The sequence below is a fragment of the Ailuropoda melanoleuca genome, chromosome 9 (assembly GCF_002007445.2).
Source record: "Ailuropoda melanoleuca isolate Jingjing chromosome 9, ASM200744v2, whole genome shotgun sequence".
Taxonomy (NCBI): Eukaryota; Metazoa; Chordata; class Mammalia; order Carnivora; family Ursidae; genus Ailuropoda; species Ailuropoda melanoleuca.
In genome coordinates, this window is record NC_048226.1 from 66,932,571 (window position 1) to 66,951,892 (window position 19,322).

General features: G+C 35.9%; 1 protein-coding gene across 14 annotated transcripts in view; it reads left to right on the forward strand.

The window, feature by feature from the left end:
• Positions 1-19,322, forward strand: part of VPS13B (vacuolar protein sorting 13 homolog B) — a 768,204-nt gene that overhangs the window by 120,069 nt on the left and 628,813 nt on the right. For all 14 annotated transcript variants that reach the window (XM_034668364.1, XM_019810220.2, XM_034668365.1 and 11 more), the window contains one exon: positions 15,772-15,896. In XM_034668364.1, the coding sequence (XP_034524255.1) occupies positions 15,772-15,896 (125 nt within the window). The remainder of the gene's footprint in view (positions 1-15,771; positions 15,897-19,322) is intronic.

The following is a 19,322-nucleotide window of genomic DNA, read 5'->3' on the forward strand; positions in this document are numbered from 1 at the left end:
TTCTTTCTGATAGCTGAGTAATATTCCATTGTATATATGGACCACAGCTTCTTAATCCAGTCATCTGTTGAAGGGCATCTCAGTTCCTTCCACGATTTAGCTGTTGTGGATAATGCTGCTGTGAACATTGGGGTGCACATGGCCCTTCTCTTCACTACGTCTGTATCTTTGGGGTAAATACCCAGTAGTGCAATGGCTGGGTCATAGGGTAGTTCAATTTTTAACTTTTTAAGGGACCTCCACACTGTTTTCCAGAGTGGCTGTACCAACTTGCATTCCCACCAACAATGTAGGAGGGATCCCCTTTCTCCACATCCTCTCCAACAATTGTTGTTTCTTGCCTTGTCTATCTTTGCCATTCTAACTGGCGTAAGGTGGTATCTCAGTGTGGTTTTGATTTGAATTTCCCTGATGGCTAATGATTTTGAACATTTTTTCATGTGTCTGTTAGCCATTTGTATGTCTTCATTGGAAAAGTGTCTGTTCATATCTTCTGCCCATTTTATGATTTGTTTATTTGTTTCTCGTGTATTGAGTTTGAGAAGTTCTTTGTAGATCTTGGATACCAGTCCTTTATCTGTGGTGTCCTTTGCAAATATATTCTCCCATTCCGTGGGCTGTCTCTTAGTTTTTTTGACTGTTTCCTTGGCTGTGCAGAAGCTCTTTATCCTGATAAAGTCCCATAAGTTCATTTTATCTTTTATTTCTCTTGCCTTTGGCGATGTGTCGTGAAAAAGGTTGCTCTGGCCGATGTCATAGAAGTTGTTGCCTATGTTCTCCTCTAGAATTTTGATGGATTCCTGTCTCACATTGAGGTCTTTCATCCATTTGGAGTTTATTTTTGTGTATGGTGTGAGAGAGTGGTCAAGTTTCATTCTTTTGCATGTAGCTGTCCAATTTTCCCAGCACCATTTATTGAAGAGACTGTCTTTTTTCCACCGGATGTTTTTTCCTGCTTTATCAAAGATTAGTTGCCCAAAGAGCCGAGGGTCCATTTCTGGGTTCTCTATTCTGTTCCATTGGTNCTCCCTCTGTTGCTTTTCCACCTTCTTGAGGTGAGAATATAAAAACTGCATTTTAGATTTTTCTGTTCTTTTGAGTGAGGCTTGGATGGCTATGTATTTCCCCCTTAGGACTGCCTTTGCAGTATCCCATAGGTTTTGGACCGTTGTGTTTTCATTCTCGTTGGTCTCCATAAATTGTTTAATTTGTTTTTTGATTTCCTGGTTTATCGAGTCATTCTTGAGCAGGATGGTTCTTAGCCTCCAAGTGTTTGAGTTTCTTCCAGGTTTTTCCTTGTGGTTGAGTTCCAATTTCAGAGCGTTGTGGTCTGAGAATATGCAGGGGATAATTTCAATCTTTGGGTATCGGTTGAGACCTGTTTTGTATCCCAGAACATGGTCTATTCTTGAGAATGCTCCATGGGCATTAGAATAGAATGAGTATTCTTTGGTTCTGGGGTGTAGTGTTCTATATATATCTATGAGGTCCAACTCGTCGAGTATGGCATTCAAAGCCTTTGATTCTTTGCTTAGTTTTTGCCAGGGTGTTCTGTCTATTTCTGATAGTGGGGTGTTGAGGTCCCCTACTATTACTGTGTTCTTATCTATATGTCTCTTTATTTTGGTTAAGAGTTGGCTTGTGTATCTTGCTGCTCCCCTGCTTGGGGGCGTATATATTTATAATTGTCATATCCACTTGTTGGATACATCATTTAAGATAATATAGTGCCCTTCTGTGTCTCTAACTATAGTCTTTAGTTTAAAATCCAGTCTATCTGATATGAGAATTGCTACTCCAGCTTTCTTTTGAGGTCCATTTGCGTGGAAGATGGTACTCCATCCCCTTACTCTAAGTCTGAATGCATCTTTGGGTTCAAAATGAGTCTCTTGTAGACAGCAAATGGATGGGTCATGTCTTTTTATCCAATCTGCAACCCTGTGGCGTTTTATGGGAGTATTCAAGCCATTCACATTGAGACTGAATACTGAGAAATAGGATTTTAATGATGCCATGTTGCCAGTAAAGTCTTTGTTTGTATCGGTTGTGATTTTCTGTTTTGTATCACCTTGGGGCCTTTTTACCTTTATAGTACCCCCCTTAATATCTCATGTAGGGCTCTTTTCGTGGTTATGAAATTGGTTAATGACTGGCGATTCTGGAACGTCTTTATTTCTCCATCAATTCTGAATGACAGCTTTGCTGGATAAAGGATCCTTGGCTGCATGTTTTTCTCTGAAAGAGCTTTAAAAATGCCCCCCCAAGCCTTTCTCTCATTCCAGGTCTCTGTAGACAGGTCTGACGTAATCCTGATACCTTTGCCTTGGTACGTGAGAAATTTCTTTGCCCTGGACTCTTTCAATACTGTATCCTTGGATCTAATATTTGCGAATTGCACTATGACGTGATGTGGCATAGGTTTGTTGTGGTTGAGCTTGGANGTCCTATCTGCCTCTTGGACACGAATGTTTGTTTCCTTCACTAGATTAGGAAGTTTTCAGCTACAATTTGTTCAAATATCTCTTTTAGACCTCTGTTTTTCTCCACCCCCTCAGGGATGCCGATGATTCTGACATTGGATCGTTTCATAGAGTCAGTAATCTCCCGTAATCTACATTCGTGGGCGTGGATTTTTTTAAGACCAGCTTCTATTTTCGTTTTTTCTTCTACTAACCCATCCTCCAATTCGCTAACGCGTTCCTCTGCCTCGGTGACCCTGGCCGTCAGAGCCTCTAGTTTTGACTGTATTTGGCNCAGGGATGCCGATGATTCTGACATTGGATCGTTTCATAGAGTCAGTAATCTCCCGTAATCTACATTCGTGGGCATGGGTTTTTTTAAGTTCAGCTTCTATTTTTGCCCTTTCTTCTACTAACCCATCCTCCAATTTGCTAATACCTTCCTCTGCGTCATTTACCCTGGCCGTCAGAGCCTCTAGTTTTTTTTTTTTTTTTTTTTTTTAAAGATTAATTTCTGTCAGATTCGCTCTCATTTCTGCCCTTAGGGATTCTATATTCTCAGCAACGCTTTCTCTGATGCTTTTTTCAAGTTTACTCATCATCTTGACCATTGTTGCTCTGAATTCCATTTCTGATAATTGGGATACATCCGTATGTATTAATTCTGTGGCCGAGGCCAATTCTGTGGCAGAGGCCACAGACTCATTATCTTTTCTTTGCTGGGGGGGACNTGCTCATAGAATATTTAATTTCTGCCAGATTCGCTCTCATTTCTGCCCTTAGAGATTCTATATTCTTATTAACATTTTCGTTAATACTTTTTTCAAGTCTACACATCATCTTGACCATTGTTACTCTGAATTCCATTTCTGATAATTTGGTTATATCCATATCCATTAGTTCTGTGGCAGAGGCCACAGACTCATTNTGTAGTTACATCCATATCCATTAGTTCTGTGGCAGAGGCCACAGACTCATTGTGTTTTCTTTGCTGGGGGGGGGACTTCTCCTTCTCGTCATTCTGATGAGGAGAGATTGCGGGGTTGTCCAGAGCAAGTGTTGACTGGGACCCAGGCCGTGCGCCCTTGTTTTATAGAGATCTTAGGGATGTGGGCTTCTTCCTTAAAGAGTTTATTTATTTATTTGAGAGAGAGAGAGACAGTCAGCAAGAAAGGGAACCCAAGCAGAGGAGTGGGAGAGGAAGAAGCAGGNATTTTGGTTACATCCATATCCATTAGTTCTGTGGCAGAGGCCACAGACTCATTGTGTTTTCTTTGCTGGGGGGGGGACTTCTCNTTCTCGTCATTCTGATGAGGAGAGATTGCGGGGTTGTCCAGAGCCCTAATTATTGACTGGGACCCAGGCCGTTCATCCTTGTTTTATAGGGATATTAGGGATGTGGGCTTCTTGATTTTTCAGCCTGCCTTCTGGGGGATGGGCCTGCTGCGCCAATACTCAGGCAACCCTGTTTTCGTAGGGTCTCCGTGTCTCCTGTGAGCCGCTGTTTCCAGGCTTTTGTTCTCTGGCGGCTCTCCCTGGCGGTTTGCTGTTCCTTTTTTGAGAGACAGAGCAGCAGTGGCCGAATCTCAGCCTCTGTCACAGAACAGAGGGTATCGCGGACCGTTCTCTTCTGATGATCTGGCCACTTTAACTCTGTTTCTGTTGGTGCTGCTCAACCCTGCAGCGTCCTGGGATGTGCGCCCCACACCTGGCGTCCCAGCCCTCAGTTCCAGGGCCAGCGTGTCTTTGTCCTTTGTGTTTCCAAAGCCGCCAGCCACCAGCCACCAGCCACCAGCTGCCCCCTTGTGCTCCTGGAGTCTGGATCCAGTGAGCGCACCGGAGTTCTGTGAGAAGCCTGGTGGTGCGCGCTCCCCGCTCACGGTCCCAGTCTGTTTTCTCACGGGTGCCGTCCGAGAGTCCACCCGCTCCCCTGTGCAGGTGGCTACCGCTTCCCGGCACCTGAACGCGGCGGTTCTTTCCCCCTTCCATTTATCTTCCGACATCTGTGCGCGGCTTCACGGCTCCCCGCTTCGTACCTCAATACTCAGCGTTGGAGATGTTCATTTGTAGAGATCCAGATGTATCTTTCTGCATCTCAGGCTGATTCCGTGGATGTTCAGGCTGGTCTGGTACCTATCCAACTCGCCTCAGGGAACCAGCTGAAAAAGGGGTCCCCTACTCCTCCGCCATCTTAACCCCCTCCAACACTTAGTTTTAATAAGAGTCTTTTAAAGACTCTTGATTTCTTTGAGGGGAACATTATGTGAGACAATGCTTTATAAAGAAAGTTTAGTACTATTTTTAAGTTACTTTCCTCTTAACTGAATTCATGTTAATTTCTTCATACAATGGGAGAACTCTTAATGCTTTAAATTGAGTTATATAATGTTAATTATTGGAGGCTTTACTCAGCCCTTCCCTATTTTCTTGGTAATACATCCCAGGGGTGCCTGGGTGGCTCAGTTGATTAAGCATCATACTCTCAATTTCCGCTCAGATCATGACCTCAGGCTTGTGAGATCCAGCTCTGCATTGGGCTCCGCGCTAAGCGTGGAGCCTGCTTAAGATTCTTTCTTCCTCTCTCTGCCCCTCTCTGTGCCCCCCCCCGGCCCCGTTGCACATGCACAGTTTCTCTCTCTCAAAAAACAACAAAAACATCTAATTATAGGTACGTAAAGATAAACTCAGATGTTGAGTAATAAGTGTTTTTGCAAAGCAAACAGAGATGTATAGTCTAAGTAGAGATAGCATTTATCTAATCAAATTCTTTTATGGATTAAAGAAAACTTTAACAACTTATATTCAAGAATAAGAACTAAAAATGCACTTAATTTAATGCAAAGGACTCGAAAATTAGTGGACTCCAAAAGTAGATTTTATTGGTTCATGCATTGTTCCATGTTTCAAAGTTCTTAAATACTTGCACATTTGTAGAATAAAAAGAAACCAATGTAAATATGTTTTACATCACCTCTAGTTTAAGATGGTGAAATGTATTTTCAATCCATGTAGAGTAGAAGAACATGTTTTCCTAGAAGTCCATGCAAAGCCCATTTTTAAGAGGATGGAGGAGACTCTGCTCCCTTGATGAGGAGTGACACTGACACTGTCATGTGGCAAAGGGGTGTGGACACAGGAAAGTATGATTTGTTAGGGCCATTATTTAAATTATCTATCACAGTGTTTTATGTCATGTGGCGAGTAGCAGAAGTAATTTTGAAAGCTAGATATTTAGGTAATATTTTATACTTGTGCCTTTTTATTCCCATAATTAATACAGTGAGGTGTATTTTTAAAAATATTGATATGACTTTAATATCAGATTATAATGTTGAGAATATTTGCCTTGTTTTATTGAAAAAAGACTGATTTTAGGCAGTTCACTAATCTTTCTGAGATATTCTACTTAGGTAGAATTCATCAATTTGGAAAATATTAGTTTCTTTACATATTGCAGACACTCAGCATCGAAGATGAATAAGGCATGTTCTTTCCTTAAGGAGAATGGTCACCATAGCCATTGGTTACCAGTATGGTTGTCCTCCGTACTGACATAAAAGTTACTGGGATAGTTGTTTACTACTACTATTGTTATTGTGTTAAAAGCTCACTTAAATTTCCAGGGTAATATAGGTGACTCAGTCCGTTGAGTGTCTGACTCTTGATTTTGGCTCGGGTCATGATCTCAGGGTTGTGAGTTTGAATCTCGTGTCCATCTCTGTGCTCAGCTTGGAGTCTACTTAGGATTCTCTCTCTCTTTACCCCTGCCCCTCCCCCAACTCATGCTCTCTCACTCTCTCTTTCTGTCTCTTAAATAATAAATAAATAAAATCTTAAAAAAAAATTTCCAGGGCAATGTAAAAGTTAGTTACGGTGCAATCCAGATAAAGTTATGCTTTGGGAAAAGGTCTTTTGCTTTTATGCATACCATTTAGTTGTCTTTTATATTTTGGTTATTTTGACTAGAGCTGTGTACAATGGATAAGCTAAATGTTCTAGGAGTTTTGGTGTTTGGCAGAGCAGGAGTATTATATGTAGAAAAACTTGTCATTGATAATAAGAATGTTGAGTGTTTTGGAGTCCTTGGGTGGCTCAGTTGGCTAAGTGGCTGCCTTCGGCTCAGGTCATGAGCCCAGGGTCCTGGGATTGAGCCCTGAGTCAGGCTCTCCACTCAGTGGGGAGCCTGCTTCTCCCTCTCCCTGCCCCCCTGCCCCCTTTGATGCTCTCTTGTGTGTACTCTCTCTCAAATAAATAAAATCTTGAAAAAAAGAATATTGAATATCTTAAAAAAATAAAGCCTTGAGTCTTGAATATATCATTGTATTTTTGATGCTTTTTCAGTTGCCTGGTACTTTTTTTTTTTTTTAAGAATTTTTATTTTAGAGAGCATGTGGGCAGGGGGAGGGTTACAGGGAGAAGAGGGAGAGAAACAGACTCCCTGCTGAGCTAGGAGCCTGCCTCAGGGAGTAGGGGGCAAGGGGCTGGAGTGGGGAGCTTGATCCCAAGACCTGAGAGATGATGACCTGAGCTGAAATCAAGAGTCAGGTGGGGAGATGAACCATGAGAGACTATGGACTCCGGGAAACAAATTTAGGATTTTAGAGGGGAGGGGTGTGGGGGGATGGGCTAGCCCGGTGAAGGGTATTAAGGTGGGCACGTATTACACGGAGCACTGGATGTTATACACAAACAATGAATCATGGAACACTACATCAAAGCTAATGATGTACTGTATGGTGACTAACATATCATTAAAAAAAAAAAAAGATAAAAAAAGTCAGATGCGTAACCAACTGAGCCACCCAGGCAGTCCTGGCCTGGTACATTTTTTTTGTTTTAAGATTTTATTTATTTGTCTCAGAGAGAGAGAGAGAGCGTGCGCACACACACACACAAGCGGGAGCAGCAGGCAGAGGGAGAAGCAGACTCCCCGCTGAGCAAGGAGCCTGATGCAGGACTCGATCCTAGGACCCTGGGATCATGACCTGAGCCAAAGGCAGTTGCTTAACCGACTGAGCCACCCAGGTGTCCCTGGCCTGGTACATTTTTAAATGTTCAGGATTTGGCAGAGAGTTTTAGTTTATATTTGTACTATTTGGAACTGATTTGTCATAAAGTTTATAGCAGTTCATGTTACTTGGCATAATTACTCTGACTTTTGAGGAGGTTTACAAAGATTAATTTTCTTATTGTGTTAAAATACTACAGTAGAAGATTTAAATGTTTATTTCATGTGTGTGGCATTTTAGACCCTAAGTAATTTTCAGTTAAATACTGAAACAGAAGCTCAAGTTTTAATTTTGTATACCTAAGTTTGACTGTATTGACCATATTATGAAATGGCACGTAGGACCTATTTCATGTAATGAAATTTATTAATTGGGAGAGTTGGCATGGATGTGTGAAGAAAACCCACAGATGGAACTTTCATATGTCTTACCAAGTCTTCTTGGTAAACCCATCCTTTGAATATATATGCCATCAAGTAGCTAAGTCATTGCAGAGCATCTGATGTTTGAAACATAAATAAGTTCGCGAAAGCACCCTATAAACTATAGAATAATATATAAATTTAAGGCCTTCTTACTCATAAGAATCAGCTATGGCAGATGCTTCAGAGAGATCAAGAAGATTATAGTAGAATCAAAATTCTTTGGATTTTTTAGATTTGGTAATTTTCAACCTCAAGAAAATAGTTTTCTCTGGGTATTTGGAGAAATGGTGCTTTCATACGTGGTCGGTGTGTGTATAAATTGGTATCATTTGGACGGTACTTTTGCAGGATCTAACAAATTTGAAAGCAAATTTACCTTATACCCATCCATTCCAATTTTCACTGTATATCCTACAGCAGGGGTCCACAAACTTTTCTGTAAAGGGTCAGAGAGTAAATATTTTAGGCTTTGTGGGCCAGGAGGCAAAATTCAGGATGTCGTATAGGTACTTAAATATAAGAGAACAAATTTCCACAAATTTTGAGTTGTTAAAAATGTAATAGAGTACTCTTTTTTTTTTTTCATAATACAGTTTTAATATTGAGAGGAATGGAATTCTTTTTCTTGGGATAACATTTCACCTCTTTGGGGTTCCTGCTTAGTGTTCCCTATCACCAAATGGATTATAAATGTTCATATGTAAAAATTATTCTTAGCTTGTAGGCAATACAAAAACAGGCATTGGGTGAAATTTGACTTGTGGTTTGCTGACCCCTGCCCCAGAGAAATTTTTACATATGGAGATAAATACAACTGGAGATCCGTATATGCTCACATGGATAGCTTTCTACAATGTAATTTTTCATGGGAATACCAGGAAGCATAATGGTGTATATATACAAGTATGATGCTATTTATTTAAATAAAGAAAACACAATAATGCTAAAGATTGCTTACAGATATAAAAGGGTCTATGAAGGTAAAGCAATGGGCAAGGTACATCCCAAATTCTTGAAAGTAGGTTTAAGTGGTTTAGGGGTATTATGGGGACCAGGGGACTAGTATGAGTGTCATGGTTAAAGTAGACTTTAGCTATGTTTTAAGGTTTTTTATTTTTTTTAATAATGACTATTGATAACAATTTAAATACCTAAATTCACCTTTTTTAAAAGAATAGAAATTAGTAATTTTTAGTGTTTTCAGAATTAATGCAACTGTCACCTCTATCTAATTTCAGAACATTTTCATCAATCCCAAAAAGAAACCCTGTGCCTATTAGCATTCACTCCCAATTTAACTCCTCCCCTCCTACCCCTTGTAACCACCAATGTACTTTCTGTTTCTATGTATTTGCCTATTCTGGACATTTCATATAAATGAAATCATACAACACATAATCTTTTGTGGCTTACTTCTTTGACTTAGCATAATGTTTTCAAGGTCATGCATATCATAGCATGTATCAAGATTTTATTCCTTTTTTATGGCTGAATAATATTCCATTATATGGGTATACTGTATTTTGTTTGTCCATTTATCTGTTGATGGGCATTTGTGTTTCAAAATGAGCATTTTTGGGGCACCTGGACAGCTCAGTTGGTTGAACGTATGACTGCTGATTTCGGCTCAGGTAATGATCTCAGGGTCATGGGATCAAGCCCCGCCTCAGGCTCCTTGCTCAGTGGGGAGTTGGCTTGGGATTCTCTCTCCCTCTTCTTCCCCCTGCTAGCAGGCACGCATGCTCGTGCACGCTTTCTCTCAAAGAAGTAAATTTAAAAAATGGGCGTTTTTGTCTATCATTAATAACGTAGTTACAAACATTCATGTATAGGCTTTTGTGTGATAACAGGTTTTCATTTCTTTTGGGTATATACCTAGGGATGGAGTTGTGTGGTCAAATGGTAACTCTATTTTTAACATTTTTAGGAACTACCGAACATTTTCGCCCAAAGGGATTGTTAAATTGTTTTCCTGTCCTACTACCATTGCATTTTTTGTTTCTTCACAACTTCTCTAACGTTTGTTACTGTCTTTTTTATTTTAGTCATCTCAGTGGTTGTAAAGTGGCAACAAAAAAAATTTATTTCCTCAGTTGAATTGTTAGTGGAAGAAGTCAAGAGAAAATATTTAATTTCTCTTCATAAGAAAAGTACATAATTATCAGTTTCACTCTAGAGTTTCTTTTTGTTTTAGTAGATACATGAACAGAAACTAGATTTAGAGGGTTTCAAGAATGAGTAGGCAACGAAAAAAATGTAGCGTTCTCTAGGCTTCTTTCGATATACTTACTGATTAAAGGTGAGAAATGGAATTTTGCTGGTGGCTGGAGGAGAGATGGTGGTGAGAAAATTTGTTTTTTCTTTAAGAGTAAGTGGAGAATCAAGCATACTTTTTTGGCGAGGGGAAGGAGAAAATGGAGGGAGGAAGCAAGGCAGAGTGAAATTTATGAGCTAATAGATGAGCTAAATCAAATGAAGCAGCATATTGCTGTCCCAGCAATATGGAATTTTGAAGAAGTCCTTTATCCTTTTTGGACTTCATTTTCCCCATATGTGAAATGAAGTGATTTATTTAATCTCTAAGCAGTTTTAGCTTTGAAGTTCTAATTTTTAATCTACCAGATCTGATTCCACCTTTTTCTCTTGAAGGATTTTTCTTCCCAAAATGTTCATTATTCTAAATGCAGAATTCTCATTATAATCATTCTTTCTTTAGTTTTTGCATGTTCCAATGTATTACTGTATGTGGATTAACTACTCTTTTTTAAAACCGTTTTGCTTTTTTATTTTTGTAAAATACATTTGACATAAAAATTACCATTGAAACAAATTTTCAGTGTACAGTTCAGGAAGAGTAACTACATTCATAATCGTGTAACTGTCATTACTCTCCATCTCCAGAATCTTCTCATCAACCCAAATTGAATCTCTATTAAAGAATAATTCCAAATTCTCTCTCCTGAGTCCTTGGGTAGCCACCATTTTTCACTCTGTGTCTATGAATTTGACTCAGATTAGTGGAATCACACAGTGTATGTCCATTTAACTGTTGTATTTCATTACGATACAGTGTTTAAGATTCGTCCATGTTATAGCATACTTTAAAGCTTGCTTATAGTTTGAGTCTGATTAATACTACATCCTGTGTATATACCACATTTTGTTAATCCATTCATATTGATGCACACTTGGGTTGTACCCACATTTTGGGTAATATGTATAATGGTGGTATAAACGTGGTATGTGAATACCTGTTAACTTCACTAATTTATTTTCTGTATATAGCTTGAAATGGAATGCTGAATAATACTGTGATTTAATGTTTATTTTTTAAAACAGTATAGAATTATGCACAGCAGCTACACTATTATATATATATATATAATATATATATTTTTCTTTTTTTCATTTTTAAAACTAAAAAAAACCTTTTGATTTAAATTCCAGTTAGTTACCATACAGTGTAATATTAGTTTCAAGTATACAATATAGTGTTTCAACACTTCCATACAACACCCAGTACTCATCACAGCAAGTACACTCCTTAATCCCCATTACCTATTTTCTATTTCACCCATTCCCTCATACATCTCCCCTCTGATAACCATCAGTCTGTTCTCTATAGTTAAGAGTCTGTTTCTTGGTTTGCCTCTTTTTTTTTTTTCCCCTTTGCTCTTTTGTCTTGTTTCTTAAATTCCACATATGAATGAAATCATATGGTGTTTGTCTTTCTCTGACTGACTTACTTTGCTTAGCATAATACCCTCTAGGTCCATCCATGTCATTGCAGATGGCAAGAGTTCATTTTTTAATGGTTGAGTAATATTCCATTGTGTGTGTGTGTGTGTGTGTGTACACGACACCTTTATCCATTCATCCGTGGATGGACTTTGGGCTATTTCCATAATTTGGCTGTTTCAGATAATGCATCAGAGTGCATGTATACCTTCGAATAAGTATTTTTTATATTCTTTGGGTAAATGCTTAGTAGTGTAGTTGCTGGATTGTAGGGTACTTCTATTTTTAACTTTTTGAGGAACCTCCATATTGTCTTCTACAGTGGCTGCACCAGGTTCCATTCCCACAGACAGGGCAAGAGCATTCCCCTTTCTCCACATCCTTATCAGCACCTGTTGTTTCTTGTGTTACTGATTTTAGCCATTCTGACAGGTGTGAGGTGATAGCTCGTTGTAGTTTTGATTTGTATTTCCCTGATGATGAGCAATTTTGAGCATCTTTTCATATGTCTGTTGGCCATCTGTATGTCTTCTTTGGAAAAATGTGTATTCATGTCTTCTGCCCAGTTTTAAATTGGGTTATTCATTTTTTGGGTGTTGAGTTGTGTAAGTTCTTTGTATATATTTTGGATACTAACCCTTAATTGGATATGTCATTTGAAAATATCTTCTCCCATTCTGTAGGTTGCCTTTTAGCTTTGTTGATTGCTTCCTTTGCCCTGCAAAGGCTTTTTATTTTGATGGAGTCCCAAAAGTTTACTTTTGCTTTTGTTTCTCTTGCCTCAGGAGACATATCTAGAAAGAAGTTGCTATGGCCAGTGTCAGAGAAATTATTGTCTGTGCTCTTCTCTTGGATTTTTATGGTTTCAGATCTCACATTTAGGTCTTGCATCCATTTTGAACTTATTTTTGTGTATGGTATAAGAAAGTGGTCCAGTTTTATTCTTTTGCATGTTGCTGTCCAGTTTTTTCAACACCATTTGTTGAATAGACTTTTTTTCCCATTGGATATTCTTTCCTGCTTTGTCAAATACTAATTTACCATATTGTTTTGGGTTCATTTCTGGATTTTCTGTTCCATTGATCTAGGTGTCTGTTTTTGTGCCGGTAACATAGTGTTTTGATCCCTACAGCTTTGTAATATAGCTTGAAGTCTGGAATTGTGATACCTCCAGCTTTTCTTTTTCAAGATTGCTTTGGCTATTCAGGGTCTTCTGTGGTTCCATACAAATTTTAGTATTGTTTATTCTAGATCTGTGAAAAATTATTTTGATGGGGATTACATTAAACGTGTAGATTACTTTGGGTAGTATAGACATTTTAACAGTATTTGTTCTTCCAATCCGTGAACATGGAATGTTTTTCCTTTTCTTTATGTCCTATTCAATTTCTTTCATTAGTGTTTTATAGTTTTCAGAGTATGTGTCTTTAACTTCTTTGGTTAGGTTTATTCCTAGGCGTCTTACGGTTTTTGGTGCAATTGTAAATGGGATTGATCTTTAGTTTCTCTTTCTGCTTCTTCATCATTGGTGATAGAAGTGCAACAGATTTATGGATTATTTTTGTCATGAAGGTAATGCTTAATTTTTATTTTTTTGTTGGTCCCCTTAAGAAAGGAACTGGCTATACTATTAGGCTGCTGGCTATACTATTACACTGAGTGTCTTATGATGAGAACAGCATAAAATGATTTGTTTTACATCACAATTTCTATGTTTTCCTTGTCATTTACAGTTAGTGTGTGATTTTTATAGTTTTTGCCTTTTATCATTGCAAATCCTATTTAGCATACTAATTTTTATTAAAAATTTACTAGGAGTTTTTTATATTTCTAAATCTACAGTTTCTTCTATTTATGTTAATTCAAGAACATTGCAAAGTGTTAAAATGTAGATGATATTGTTTGTTATTTTCTGATTGGATTTTTTAAAAACGTGGCACAGCATGTTGAATTGTTCATTTAGTGTGATGTGTAAGTCATCTTATTCAAATTGACATTTCCTTCAGCTAAAATTTTTATTGGTGTTACAGTATTGCTTTATACATTCTTACTGTTCAGATTATTAGTTTGCAATGTTCATTGCTTTTATTCTGTTTACGAATATATGAACTATCCTTGGTGAAAGCAACCTCAACTCCTCTTGTATTGGTTTTCCTTTGTCTAGATAAAGTATTGTAATCTTGGTCAAGAGCTGTTGACAAGTTAGTAGGTCATGTAGATATTGTAAATCTGTGTATCTCTTTACTGTAATTTAAAGGAGAGTTAGAAATTGGTTATTTTGAAGTAATTATTTTTGATGTGGTAGATAGGCACTCTTCCATTTTAATTTATATTTGCCTGAATGTTCCCTTAGAAGCATCTGTGGACGGCATGTAAATTTAGTAAAAGTTTAAAAAACATTATAGAATAAGATACAGTTTCCTCAGAGTCCTTTGCAGTTCTGCAAACATCCAGCAGGGATCTCCTTTGCACCCAGTTTCCATCTGAGTACACTTAATGATATATCGTGTCTGTGATTATACTGTTGGGGCATTTCATAGAATATTAGAAAGTGGCTTGAGAAAGTTCTTAGTTGAACATAGATAATCTAATATGATAAAATATTACCCTTATTCATACTCTAGAAATATTTGGAGGTTGGGTGTTATTTTAAAAATGTTTTATATCAAGTAGTATTAATAATTGTAAACTTTAGAATCCTTTAAGTGGTCCTTTTAGAGGAAATAAGAAACTCTGAAATTGCACAGTGCCTGGAAATTCTTGGTATACAGTGTTGTTCAGAACAAGTCTTCAAAGATAACGTACGTGAATAACTTAAATTTTAAGGTTGATCATTTAAGTATTAGAATAATTTTTTTTTCTTTCTCAGTTCTGTATTTCTTGTCACTTGGTTGATAGTAGTACTTACAGGATAGTAGGTGTATCACTTTCATTTTCCTTGATAGTAATTAGGTAAAGAAGGTCCTTTGAAATGCAGTTTTCTCTAAAAATATGTAATTCTCATTTCCAAAAATTATTTTGTTCACTTAGAACTGACTTTAGAGCAAATGATTTGACATTGTCAGTTTGATGAATGATAGGGACATACAGCTTTTTGAAACCATTTGGAAGTAGTTTAATACTTTTTAAGAAATTAGTCATTAGTTTATAAGTTCATTAAATGAAAGCATTTTGTTTTGAAAATTAGTGATTGAAAAATCTTAAACATGTTTCACTGTAGAACTTATCAGTTAATATAAATCTTAGAGATAGGAAAACCGGTGCTTTATGAACCTAAGGAATAAAAAATAATAAAGATAAGTGTTAGGCTTAAGCTACTTCTGTATGTTGTTGGAAAACAGTAACTCTGTTTTGTATCCCTGTGTGTTAGTGTTTCCTGTTTGAGATGTTTATCTTTTACCTTATTGGAAGTAATTGGAGCAGGAATATAGTAAGTTCTCTGTAGTGTTTCATATATAATGTGATGTTATATTGATTCTTCCTATTAAAGCAAGTATACTGTTCAGGAATTTCAAGGAATGCTTATAAAGTTTTTGAGTGTGATCTGCTCGTTTTAAGTATAAACATATAAAGAGTAATTTATGCCATGTACCAAATTTCTGGGGATGAAAACCTCAGCCCTACAATTTCCACAGAAGAAAGGGAAAAGATGTAATATTTTAGGATATATTTGGATATCCTAAATGTGCATAATGTAAGTTTAAGGCAAAATACATTTTTATGACTGTTTTTGTTGTAATTAATGTTCTTTTAGGCATTAAATGATATTAACAGTAATTTATTAATTTTTACAATGTGCACAATACAGGCAGTTTATGTTAATAGCAAATGTGTGCATTTTAGCAGACAATAAAACACTAAATGAGAATTATGTTTAGAAACAAAATGTGAAACTTTAAGTTAGTAAGTAGTGATCTTTCAGGGATGTGAAAGAAATACTATATATTTAAATCTGTTAATTCGGATTTAGTCAATGTTAAATTGAATAAAGGAAAATGTTGATGTTTGGGAAGTGGAAAAAGACATTGGAACATATTTAGTGTGCAGCTGTTGTAGAGCAAATTGAAACTGACGTATTTCATCCTGTGCTTATTAAAACTTTGTCTCTGTGAACATTTGGATCTTTTCTTTTTGTTTCAGATATTTGGTTTCCAGGCAGGACTGACGTCTTTGGATTGTAGGGGATCCTACTGCTTACCTGTACCAATTATTCCCTCTTTTAGCACTGCTCTTTATGGTAAACTTCTGAAACTACCCACATGCTGGTAAGTATTATGTTAAAATGTGGTTTATGGTAATTTTCATTTATTATGAAGGGGGAAAAACCCAATTGTGTCTGTCTTATGCAAGTGTGCTAGTTTTATACAAAACCTTAGAAAGATATCTGAAGTTACACTGTCTTTTACTGAGGCACTAGAAATCTCTCTTTAATGCCTGAAGTGTGCTAGATCATAGTATCTTTTGTGGTAGTGTTAAATGTTGATGGGATACTAACTGTTAATCCGTGTTGGAACTATAGTTAAACTGTTGCTGCTTCATACTGTACTAGGAACTGCAAAGGCAAATATCTTACTTTTGCCTTTTTGAGAGAGGATACAAAGATTTTAAAAATTGCAAATTAATATCAAGACCTAAGTATTTATCACCTAAATAACAATTACATGTGTATTCCTAGCCACTAAGAAAAGCATACCCATTTCATAGCTTTGGAGTGTTTGATATGTCTATAATTGCTGCATTTTGAAAGAAACTGATTTTAGGCCTCATTTTCATTTGGTTTTGCGTTACTTTATTTGGAGGTCCTGTTTCCTTAAATTGAAAGAGGTTTAGAGAAAGAAAGCCAATATTACTAGTCATACTTTTTTTTTTTTAAGTTGAAAGCAAACTTTAACATATTAAAAACAAAACTGTTTGAAGATATGAAATAAGGTTTAAACACATGAAATTAAATTCTAGTGAAATATTTCTACATTTTAAAATTAGGTTACTTTTACTATTTAGAATACATGTTTGCTTTTCCAACCTGATTAGTAAGCTTATTTTTATAGGATGTATTTTTTGTTATTTATGAAAAGCAACATAAATTCTAGAAAATATTCTTTAAAGTCCTTCATTTGTTAAAAATTATATTTCTTTAATAATATATAACTTTTAAAATGAAATTTATAAATTAAATGCTCACATCTTTAAAAACTTTGCCTACTGATCCAGAAAATTAAAAAAAATATAGAAGTTGCAGTTAAGTCTTGAAATCAATCTTGTATAAAATGAAACCATTTTAAGTGATGATTGTTAATCTCTCCTGATAAGTTTAATTTTATCTTTAGTCATCCATATTCCACACGTCATTTATTATGTTTTATAGGGATTCACTTTTTAACTTTTTATCTGTATATACATAGCATGTTGCATTTGAGCCAAGTTTTATATTCTGATCTACTAGGAAACACCATGGGATATGTCCCAGTGGTATGGCAATATCAAATTTAATAAATGTTTGTGAGCGCTGTTATCTCAGTTATATGCTGATTTATTTATCATTCATAACACTGAGATTTTTAGAAAAATAATGCAATTTACTATAGAAAATACTTAGCTTTTTTAGGAAATAAGAAGCCAAAATTTTCAAAATGAATTATAACCTTTATATGAAAAAAAATTGAATATTTAAATAGGCAAGGCTTATTTTAGGGATATGTAGGGCTTACTTTAAATATTGTCAAATGCGATTTAAAGTAAGTCTGCTGACATCTAAAAGAAAATATTCCATTTAAATACTAAAACCATTAGCTCACACAGTGCTTGTGTTTGGATCTGACTTGCTTTTTTGTATTTAAGACCATTTCTGTATTATTTGAGAGTGATATTTTTCTGTGCTTTACATGAGTATAGTGCTTTGCAATAGTTTCTTTACATTATTTTCCTTAATTAATAAGCCATAAACTATAACTTGTTCTTAGCGACTCTAAATTGAAAGTAATACATATAAAACTCATTAAATTGAGATGTATATTAAATGAAATGAATAAGATACCAGATAAAATACATCATATAGTGCTTGAATTAAATCAAAATCATGTGAGAACTGAGAATTTTATTTAACTCATGTAGTGAGTAAGGGCCCTGGTTGTATCATTGTCAACTCTGTTCCCAATATGGTATCTCCCTTCCCCAAATTACACAAGTTGTTTCATCTGGATTTTTAAAAATCACATTCCAGTTTCTTAAAGCACATGTGTGATGCTATTTGTATCTATATCTATATATTTTTTATATTTTTTCAATAATGAGAAGAGCATAGCTTTTGAAACACATATGCCACATTGAAAAAAAAAATTTAGTTGGTATGTTTGAGTTAGCAATGGAAATCTAGATTTTATGTAAAACAACAACATAGTTCATACTTCTTGTTTAAAAATTGATACTAATTATATATGAAATTTCAGACTAACATTTATTTTAATCAGGTTTGCTAATTTAAAAAAATATGTGACTTAAGTAACATTGAAAATAAGTTATTTTTCTCCCATTTGAATGTTCATGTTAATATATTTTAGCTTAATGAGCAAGTGAATACTAAACTCCAGTTTCTTAGGATTTATTTTTTTCAAAATATTTTGGTCATATTTTATCTTTCATTCTGTATTGCACACTTTCCAACATAAAAATATAAATATTTCAAAACTTTTTTTCTTCATTGCTTTGTATCAGGTTAACTTATTCTTTTAATCCCTTAGAACAGGACTGAAATATGTAGGGTATAATGGGAAAGACACAGTGATAATATTATTTAATGACAGAGATCTTGAGCAATTAATTCAAATTTTAATTTTCCTCCTTTTTTAGTAAGGGGATGTTTAAAAGTGGGCAGTAAAGTATTAGTTAAAGGGCAATAAAGTATAACTTTGTATTACTAGTAGGAATAAAGCTTGGTCTCCTGTAGGCAGTTTTTAAAAAATTTCTACAGTGTAATGCTTTTAGGTTTCTTTTTTTTTTTTTTAAAGATTTATTTATTTATTTATTCGACAGAGATAGAGACAGCCCGAGAGAGGGAACACAAGCAGGGGGAGTGGGAGAGGAAGAAGCAGGCTCATAGCAGAGGAGCCTAACGTGGGGTTCGATCCCGTAACGCCGGGATCACGCCCTGAGCCGAAGGCAGACGCTTAACCGCTGTGCCACCCAGGCGCCCCTGCTTTTAGGTTTCTAGATACATTCTTGGGGTAACTTTTTTCCCCCCCAGAACAGAGAAAGTATAATGAATATATCTATTAATAGTTCAATAAACTCTTTAATTGAAATATTAATATTTTATAGAAAAGTGCATATATTATGGTATTTCATAAGTGAATCGAACCTTTGGTAACTACCAGGAAGATTAAGAAACAATAATATCAGCATCTCAAAAGCCTCTCTTACTTACCCTCCTTCAGTGTTAACCATTATCCTGATTTCTTTAACATAGATTACTTTTGTCTGTTCTTGGACTTAAATAGAATCATCCATAGTCTCCTTTTTGACTCGCTTCTGTCACTTAACACGTTTGTGATATTCATTCATATGGTAGAATGTTGTTTTATATTGTTTGCTTTTGTCACTGTACAGTACTGTAGTACATGAACATTGATCATTTGCACATTCTTGATCTGCAGTTTTATTTTTTTAAAAGATTTTATTTATTTGAGAGAGAGAGA